The 10,237-nt window shown below is 44.8% G+C and overlaps 1 protein-coding gene across 1 annotated transcript in view; it reads left to right on the top strand.

The window, feature by feature from the left end:
• The first annotated feature begins 9,769 nt into the window (after window positions 1-9,769).
• The window catches only part of Rab1a (RAB1A, member RAS oncogene family), a 33,072-nt gene continuing 32,604 nt past the window's right edge, over window positions 9,770-10,237 (top strand). The window contains exon 1 of the mRNA XM_013022525.1: window positions 9,770-10,178. Within this exon, the coding sequence (XP_012877979.1) occupies window positions 10,156-10,178 (23 nt within the window). The 5' untranslated portion in view covers window positions 9,770-10,155. The remainder of the gene's footprint in view (window positions 10,179-10,237) is intronic.

Here is a 10,237-nt window from a genome sequence, read left to right as displayed (position 1 = left end):
CCGCACCGACGTTGTAAAGCTCGTTTTGGACATGACAACTTGTACTTCTCATTGTTGCATCAGATCCACCTGTATCCTTAAACAACTGGTTTTTCCTCATCTCCTCCACAAGTTATACTGACATCAAATATAGTGAAAGCAGGGGTTATACTGTGGGGGAGGGTGGAAGAATTATTTTTGATGCTAATATCTAATCAATATATATATTTAATATTGTAGCACTGCTTTTCTTTCCTTTTTCTGAAAAACTATTATTGAACTCAGGATAGATATCAATAATGCCTTACATCTGAGAAAATATTCATCACAGATAGTTCTGTCTCATGAGAACTTACATTCCCCATGAAGCTATAAACCTGGTCAGCTTTGTTCACTGATAAAACTCTATGTCTGAGCCAAGTAAGTACTTAGTACATAATTACTGAATGGTGAGTGGATCAATGAATGATAGGGTAAAATTAGACTTTGCCAGAGAACCATACAGAAGTAAGAAGAAAAATGGGCTATTGTCTGAAGTGACCTATATAACCTAGGAGGTTTAGAAGGGGCTAGAAGGGGCTAGGAGGCAGAGACCTTGATATGGATGTGTGGGTCAGGGGCTTCATCATGGTGGGCTAGGATTTATGGCTGCTGTCCAAATAGTAGGTAAGGGGTCCTGCACCTGCCCAGACCTGAAGGTCCCTCTAAGGGGCTCCTGTTGCCTTATATGGGTAGCTGCCCCAGAGAAGTGCCATCCCAAGGTAAGTGGGGGTGTGGAGGCTGATTATTTACTGCTTTTGCTAAATGGCCTAGTGTTGCCTAGGAAAGGAGCATGCTAAGCTATGGAGAGGGGAAGGAGTGTACCAACCTATGGGAAGGGACTCATTTTGCTAACAATGACTATGCAAGAGACCAAAATGGATTTCATGGAGTATACAATGGCAATTCTTCCCAAAACTTTCTGGCTGAACCTTTTGTGGCAAAGTGAATTGGAAAAAAATCAACCTCTTTCTCATCCTTCCACTTATCCAAATTCAGGAAACATCACCCAACTATACTAGATTTGGGGGGGGCTTTTTTGTGATGTTTTTACAATGCAGGGGATAGAATTCAGTGTCTTAGGCATGCTTGGCAAGTGCTCTGTCAATGAGCTGCAACTCCACCTTCTTACCCCACACAGGATTTCCTATGGCACTCTCATATGTTGATATAGCTGCTTATCTGCTCCTGGGGATTGAACTCAGGGTCTGGGCACTTCCCCTGTGAATTTTTTTGCTCAAGGCTAGTGCTCTACTTCTTTTTTTTTTTTTTTGTCGGTCGTGGGGCTTGAACTCTGGGCCTGAACACTGTCCCTCAGCTCGTCACCTCAAGGCTAGTGCTCTCCCACTTGAGCTACAGCGCCCCTTCCAGTTTTCTGTGGTTTATTGGAGATAAGAGCTTTACGGACTTTCCTGCCCGGGCTGGCTTTGAACCTTGATCCTCAGATCTCAGCCTCCTGAGTAGCTAGGATTACAGGCATGAGCCACCGGCACCTGGCTCTACTTCTTGAGTCACAGCTCTACTTCCAGCTTTTTGGGATTAATTGGAAATAGTCTCATGGAACTTCCTGACCAGGCTGGCTTCAATGGTGATCTTCAGATCTTAGCCTCCTGAGTAAGAATTACAGGCATGAGTCGCTGGCAACTGGCAGTATGTATGGTTTTGACATGTGGTATAGACCACATCAATGAATCTATGAATCAAATCAAGAGAAATTTCAATAACAAAGGTTTCAATCCCCTTGTGTGTGTTACACTGCTCAGTTGGTGAAAAGAGGCTCCCAGGCCCAAGTTATTGTTAGTTGTGTTTAAAACTGTTGTGTAATCTAATCTTAATTTTCTAAAGTATGCTTCTCCCAAAGCAAATGTTGCCCCCAAAGCAATATAGAAGATAATGTGCTTAATTTAAGTGATAAAACACTTTAGGCTTGTGGAAGGATGACAGTGTCACTGTGCCCTTGTGGCTTATACATGTAATCCTAGCTACTCAGGAGGCTGAGATCTGAGGATCGTGGTTGGAAGCTTGCCAGGGCAGAAAGTCACTGGCACTCTTATCTCTAATTAACCACAAAAAAGCTGGAAGTAGACCTGTGGCTCAAGTAGTAAAGCACTAGCCCTGAGCCACAAGTGTAAGGACAGCATCCAGGCCTTGAGTTTAAGCCCTAAGGCCAGGAAAAAAAAATGATGGCAATGTCTAATGTCTTTAGGGAAGTCAGAGGCATTATGAGAAAATGAATCAATTCAATGAACCAATCAAATGAATTATCAATTAAAATGAATCAATCAAATGAATCAAACCAGTATTATACTAAATACTATGTATTTTGAACTTTCTCTGTTTTTCAACAGCAGTCTCCTTAGAACAATATACCTACAGACTCCAAGGCTCTACAGTGTTGAAATTGAATTGAAAGAGTTCAGAAGACAGTTCAGAAGCCAGGCGACAGTTCAGAAGCCAGGTGCTGGTGGCTCACGCCTGTAATCCTAGCTACTCAGGAGGCTGAGATCTGAGGATCGTGGTTCAAAGCCAGCCTGGGCAGGAAAGTTCCTGAGACTCTTATCTCCAATAAACTGCTAGAAAACCGGAAGTGGTGCTGTGGCTCAAGCAGTAGAGTGCTGGCCTTGAGCTGAAGAGCACAAGGACAGCGCCCAAGCCCAGAGTTCAAGCCCCACAACAACAACAAAAGACAGCTCAGAAAGATTATTCTAGGTCAAAGTAGACAGGGAAAGCTTACAGGAAAGGATGCTATTAGAATTGGATCCTTAGTTCTGGGACCGAACACTAAATAGAAGATGACTGAAGCTTCTGTGAATTTTCAGAGCACTGTTGGAGGGGACCAGAAAGTAAATATTGACCAAAGTATTCCTCTTTTGGTTTTTATCTAGTGTGTTAAAAAGATGATTGGGTTTGATAAGGCAATTATCTCTCTTTCTTTCCAGGGGTTTGAGCATAGAATTTTAAAGGCAATGGGAATATTGGCGTAGGAGTCAGAATTGATGGTTATTGCTCTTCTCCACAGGGCTTAGTTTTCTAGTCTAAAAAAAAATACTGGGTTCTATAGTCAACATTTTCCAACTCTCCATTCTGTGTGAACATTCTGTGACATTTTAGTGACACAGGTGCTGCAGCCACCATCATGTTCTGCTCACGATGAGGACTGAGTGGAAAGGATGTAAAAGAGCAAGTCTGAATCCTGCTTTCCCTCCCTCTCTCCCTCACTCTGTGTGTGTGTGTGTGTGTGTGTGTGTGTGTATGTGCTGGTATGGGCTTGAACTCAGGCCTAAGGATGTTACTCTACTATTTCAGCCACATTTCTATTTCCAGGTTTTTGCTAGTTCATTTAAGAGTCTCTTGGACTTTGCCGCCCAGACTGGCTTCACACTGTTAACCTCAGCTCTCAGCTTTCTGGGTAACTAGGATTATAATCATGAGCCGCTATACTTGGTTGCAGCTGTTCTCCACTTCTGGGCTGCTGGGGCAACTGCTGATTATGCAATTGCCTCGCGCAGCTACCAGTGTCCCTAGAGCTTACCAGGGACTTTCCTGCAGCATCCCGGAATGACAAGGGTGAGCCTGTCTCCCATCTCTTTCTAGCTAAGTGCAACAGACCCACCATGCACACAAAGATTATGTGTCAAGGGTAAACCCCGGTGCTCAGAGCACAGAACTGGCATGATGGTGCCAAAATTCTGCAGTTAATAGTGACGTGTGCCTACAAACCCTATCCCTCAGAGAGCATCTGGGAACTCTGTTCCTTACACTTTAGCCAAGAAAATCTTATTTGGATAGTATTGTTTTGCCTTTTGTGATACTATTTTTTAATCCCAGATAGAACAGAGGGGCCCTTGGGTGAGCTGGTGGTATTTAGAGTTGGTAACATTGAGAGCTCATAATACTGAAAGTTAACAATCAGAGCTGAGAGCTGATAACACTAAACTGAGCTTCCCTTTGTCTTCCCATGATTTCTGTCGAATTGAGCAAAAGAATCTTTTTGTCCGGTTGTCGGGCCTGACCTCTGGGCCTGGGCACTGTCCCTCAGCTCTTCAGCTCAAGGCTAGCACTCTACCACTGGAGCCACAGTGCCACTTCCGGCTTTTTTCTTTTTGCTTATGTGGTGCTGAGGAATCGAACCCAGGGCCTCAAGCATGCAAGGCAAACGCTCTACCACTGAGCCACCTTCCCATCCCCAAGCAAAAAAATCTTTTGATGGTAATTGTTTTTTTTTTTGTTGTTGTTGTTTTTGTTTTTTTGGTTGTGGGGCTTGGATTCAGATCCCTGAGCTTTTGCACTCAAGGCTAGCACTCTACAGCTTTGAGCCACAGCACCACTTCCAGTTTTCTGGTGGGTAATTGGATATGAGTCTCATATCCTAAGCCTGACTTGGCTGGCTTAGAACTGTGATCCTCAAATCTCTGACCCCTCAGTAACTAGGATTACAGGTGTGAGCAACCAGTGCCCAGGTAATTGGTCATTTTATATGATGTTTTTTTTGTGTGGGGGAGGGGAGAAGGGGGAGGTTTCGATTTTGTTGTTGTTGTTGTTATTTTACACAAATAGGGTATCTCTACATTCTGCAGGCAGGGCAAACTCACTATCCTTATGTCTCAGCCAGTCAAGTAGTTGGGATTACAGATGTTTAAGGTTTCTGTCTTGACAAAGACTCTCTCCTTGATCTAAACTGTAGTCAGAACCTTTAATTTCTCAAAGCCTCAAGTTTGATCTCTAAGAGCTGTAAAATCTAAGTACATATGATTTGTTCCATCAACCTTCTCCCCACAAATGCATGCATACCTATGTATAGGCATTAACACACTAACTCAAGGATAACCTAGAATTAGGCTCTGATAAAATGCCTTCCCCAGCAAATCCCGTATTGTTGGGAGCATTTCCTTCCTCCTAGCCCAAACAGGGTGATGGGCAGTCAGGCCACTCCCAAGCTAAATACACTTTCAAAAGCATGTGATTATAAACCCTTTTTCTTTCCTTTGAGATCTAAATCTCTTGCCTAGTATGTTTTCTTCAAGGACATGAGAGCCTCTGTTTGAAACACAAACATTTAAAGAGATAATTCTTGCTCTCTCCCTCCCAGACTATTAGGCACCTAACTCTAACTTGCACCACTGGCTGTAGTCACAGAGGCAAAACCTTTGTTTTTCCTCTGGATAAGGAACAAACCCCAGATGGCCTAGTCATGAGAACTAATGCTCCTTAATTCCCCTCAAACCCTTTTCCCAGAACACAAGTCAGCCTTTAAAGTCTTCTGCTTAGTTTCCCTGAAGTTGAGTTCCTCTCACTGGCACCTGTGCCCTATTCAGTTATTCCTGAAGCCAATATATCCTCTTACCATATTAATTAGTGTCTGGCTTTGTTCACTTTTGACAGACTTCTGTTTTTGTTTGTTTTGTTTTATGCTGATTCCGCAAAATGATTTCTGGTTGTCCTTGTATTTTTATTTTTACTTTTTTACACAAAGAGCAGCTCTAACTACGACCTTAATCTACATAAAATGCATTTTCCTTCTCCACGTCACTCCTTACCCTTCTTAGATCCTCTCCTCCAGGGCTGGTAAATGCGATATCTCTGGGTAATCTCTAGCTCCTCTCTTCCCCTTCAGATTCTGTCTCCTCTTTTTGGGAATTTGTCTGCCCATCCATTTTAGATGCAGTTGGCTTAGGTCTGGACACTTCAAGTTTAGCCTAAAGAAATCTAGAAACCTACCTCCAAGGCTCCACATAACTTCAAAGAACAACTAAAACATTGAGCTGACACCCTTAACCTTCCCTCCCTTTACAGGCTTCGGCTCTCCATTGTCTACTGAAAAGTTTTAGCAGGATTTGGGAACTCCCTAGGCTCTCCCCCTATCTCCTGTCATCTGTGATTACCATCCCTTCAACTTATAAACTCCTTCTCTCTCATTTTTTGCCAATGATTAACATTTTAATCTTTTTCAGGGTCTAACTCTAATACTGCCTCCTTCATGAAAGGAAGCCAATTGTTCTGAGTTGAAATTGTTTCCTACCTCTGTACTTTTACTTATTGCTATTTTTTCATGTCTGCCTTACAATAAAAGTATACTTTATATGCAATTAAGTGTCCCGTGTTATTTTGTATTTTACTTCTTGGTGTTTTGAAATAGCAAAGCCTGGCCTACAACTTCTTATGTAACCCAGGCTAACCTCAAACTTGTGATCCTCCTGTTTCTGTTCCTTAGTGGTGGCTTTAAATTACCTTTTTTTTCTTTTTTGCCCTGGTTCTGGGGCTTGAACTCAGAGCCTTGAGCTCTGGTTTGGCTTTTTCTGCTTGTGGCTGGCACTAAACCACTTGGGCCAAGTTTCCAAATTTCCAGTTCTACATGTTTTCCTGGTTGACTGGGGATAAGTCTCGAGGATTTGTCTACCTGGCTTGCCTTCAAATGGTGATCCTTAGATATCAGCCTTCTGAGTAGCCAGGAATACAAGTAAGTGTGAGCCATTAGCATCTGTCTTGTTACCCTTTTTTTGTTGTTTAGTACTGGGAGATTTTTTTGTTTTTGTTTTTGGTGCTGCTCGGAATCAAACCCAAGTACTAGTAGTTTTGGCCAGCACTACAATACAGATATGGTATATTTCCACCAAATCAGAAAGTTTCTTTATGTCTCTACAGACAGTTTTCTCTCATTCCTAGTTCCTAGCAATCACTGATCTGATTTCTGCCATTATACAGCTCATTTCATTTAAATTTATTTTTACATTTTCCCTATAGGTCTTGTCTATGTACTTATCTCTTCCATGCTGGATAGCAATTTCCTTGAAGAAAGAGCTGTAATCATTTTTGAATTGCTCAAAGATACTCAAGCACAAGTCCCAAATACATTTATTACATGACAAGTCATAAATACCTGAAAAAGGGAAAAGAGGAAAGGGGTGTAGGGGTGTGTGTGAAGAAAGTGGAAACAGCCAAACCGTCCTGGAAGAGGTGTGTTTTTCTTATTCTGTTGTTTTGTAGCCTCACATGACAGGGAGACACCCTACCACTAACCTCTCTAGTTCCCTGGAAGGGTTCTGATTCAACATTAGGGCAGCCAGTAGAACATTTGCTCTTTTAATACATTATTCTGAGTTTATTAATCTGAGGTACAAAAATAGCCATTCCTCAGCTGGGCACCTGTGTCTCATGCCTGTAACCCTAAGCTACTCAGAAGTCTGTGATATGAGGATCCCAATTTGAAGATAGCCCAGGCTAGAAAGTCTGTCCCTTGAGACTCATATCTGATTAAAACTGAAAGTGAGGTGTGGCTCAAGTGGTAGAGCACTAGCCTTGAGCAAAAAAAGCTCTCGGACAGTGCTCAGGCTCTGAGTTCAAACCCCAGGACTGGCATTAAAAAAAAAAGGTAGCTTAGCCAGGCTCTAGTGGCTCATCCCTGTAATCCTAGCTACTCGGGAGGCTGAGATCTGAGGATCATGGTTCAAAGCAAGCCCAGGAAGGAAAGGCTGTGAAATTCTTATCTCCAATAAACCACCAGAAAACCAGAAGTGGCACTGTGGCTAAAGTAGTAGAGCTCTAGCTTTGAGCTCAAGAGCTGAGGGACAGCACTCCAGGTCCAGAGTTCAAGCCCCAAGGGCTCTTCTCTCCCCCCCCCCCCAAAAAGGTAGCTATTCTTAAAAATACAAACATGAAATATGTTAAAGTTTAAGTCAGCAAAAGTTGTTTAAATATGATTTTAAGAGTTTAGGTCTGGGAAGGAAGTCTTAATGTAAATGACTCATAAGTTGCTGTAAGGGTAGGAAACATCTTAGCACCACTCCTAAGCTGAGCTGCATATTGCAACACCATAACTAAGATATGGAACTTTCTGTCTTTGGTTCATAGCAGCTACACTTAGCACTTGCAGCTGAGCGAAGGCAGAAAGTAGTTAACATTTGCCAAGTGCCTCAAAGTCACTGGATGTCTAGTTTACATTGTTTTAATTATCACGATTCCCTCACAGGTTAAGTGATTAGTAGGCAATCCTTGTTGGGGAAGGAAAAACTTAAAGGAAGTTGAGAGGTATATGTCAAAGGGAAGGAGAGATTAAAACTTTTGTGGGCTCATGACAAGTTCTTGGGCCTTTTCTTATTTATTTTTTGATGCCAGTTGTGGGGCTTGAACTCAGGGCCTGGACACTATCCTTGAGCTTTTGTGCTTAAGGCTAGTGCTCTACCATTTGAGCCACAGCTCCATTTCTGGCTTTTTGTGTGTGTGTGATTAGTTAGAGAGAAAAGTCTTATGGACTTTCCAGGCTGGGCTGGCTGTGAATTGTAATCTTCAGATCTTAGCCTCCTGAGTAATTAGAGTTACAGGTGTGAACCATCATGCCTGGCTTTCGTGAGCCCTTTTCTGATTTTTTTTGTTTATTCTATGAACTTATAAGTAGGAAGTGTTAGGAGCTTTGGAGTTTAGCATATGAAATATTTTTGGTGTTCATTTATTTGTCCAGTCGTGTCCTTCTGGGGTGATGACCATGTTCATTTCAGAAGTCAGATCTGTGTGTACAGTTTGATGAGGTTGTCAACTATGGCTCAAAAAGCCAGTTTGGGATTAAGGGGGTAGTGAAAGGGTAGAAATAAGAACAACTTTTTTTTTTTTGCATATCTTAGTGTCAGAGGTATTTTAAGTGATTTTGCAATGTCTGGAGGATCATTTTCTGGGTTCTTAGAACAAGTTGGACGCTAAACTTTGGACAATGTATTATACAATGCCCTTTGTAACTGAATAACCCAAGATAGTGTATTAAAGTTGAGTACAGATTCGAATTCCTGAGTTGATTAATCAAGTTAAGACCTTAAGGTTAAAAAATGTTGCTGTCATTCCCAGTTGTGTGGGTGCCGTATTTTATAGTGAATTGCATGTTTTTATCCCTTACTACTTTCCAAATCTTGCAGAACAACTTAGAATTAAGTAATAACTAATCAATAGAGCACAATTTAACTTGAAGGCTACAACCAGGGCAGGAAGACCGCTTTAGGATGACTTTGGGCTGTGTTCTATACACAGAATGTGGAGTCAGGAAACATTGTGGGGTCAGGCTGGATGTTCCTGTTTGAGAAACTTAGATCTGTCCGTGTGTGCAAATGGGTTGGGGTAGAGAAGGCATGGAAGCAGAGTCCATCTGGAGACCACTGCAATTATTCAGGGTCTGGAAGAGAAATGGTAAGAAATCACCACAAAGGAAAACAGGAGTGTGTGTGGCCCCACATCGGACAATGATCCAACACAGAGGGTTTGGGTGAGAGGAAGAGAACCGAAGGTCAACTTCAGGGTGTCCACACAGCCCGAGTGTTGGAGCAGAGGCCGCCCGACTCCCGCCGTCCTTCGCGTAGACGCCCTCACAGCAGCGGGAAGGCGCAGGCCTCAGCCCGGCCCAAGCCGCTCGGGAGGCAGGACCTGCCAGGCGAGTCCCCAGACCCCCTCCCTCCCAGCCTCCGCCAGTCCCTCCGGTGTCTGCCCCTCCTTCCTTCGGTCGCAGGGTCTCCCCTCACTCCCACCCTCCGAGGCCACCAACACCGCCCTCCGCCCATCCCAACCCCCCTCCGATGCCCTCCCCCGCGGGCGCTGACTCGCCCTGCTGCCACGTCTCACTGATGACGTCACCGGGTCCGCTCCGCCTCAGCCAATCCGCCAGGGGGAGTCCGAGCGAAGTCCTAGCCAGCGAGTCAGCCGGGAGGGGAGCAGGGAGGGGCCAAGGGTGGGGAAGTAAGGGAGTAAGGGAATGGGGCGGGCGACAAGTTGTTCAGTACGCATGCGACCCGGGCGCAGCGCCTGGCGGGAAACTGAGTGCGGACCGCCGCGCCGCACCTGGGTCCTCAGGGCGCACAGCAGCGCTCGCGCCTCTCTTTCCCGGCGTGCCGCGCGGCACGGCCGCCCTTTGGGCTGTGTAAAGGCCCCTTGGTCTGAGGCTTCCCTATTTCCTGGTTCGCCGGCGGCCATCTTGGGTGGAAGCGATAGCTGAGTGGCGGCGGCTGCTGATTGTGTTCTAAGGGGTCGGAGTCGGGAAGACGTTTGCTCTACCGGAACAGCCGATCTCATTCCTTTCTTTCGATTACCCGTGGCGCGGAGAGTCAGGGCGGCGGCTGCGGCAGCAAGGACGGCGGCGGCGGCGGCGGCGGCAGCTGCAGTGACATGTCCAGCATGAATCCCGAATAGTGAGTGCCGGGCAGCCCCGGGCCCGCCGAGGGGCGAGGAGGGCTGGGGCGGCCGGGGG

This window comes from Dipodomys ordii, unplaced genomic scaffold (assembly GCF_000151885.1).
Source record: "Dipodomys ordii isolate 6190 unplaced genomic scaffold, Dord_2.0 Scaffold63, whole genome shotgun sequence".
In the NCBI taxonomy this organism is placed as follows: Eukaryota; Metazoa; Chordata; class Mammalia; order Rodentia; family Heteromyidae; genus Dipodomys; species Dipodomys ordii.
Note: the sequence above shows the minus strand (reverse complement) of the source record. Positions and strands in the feature narration are given on the sequence as shown.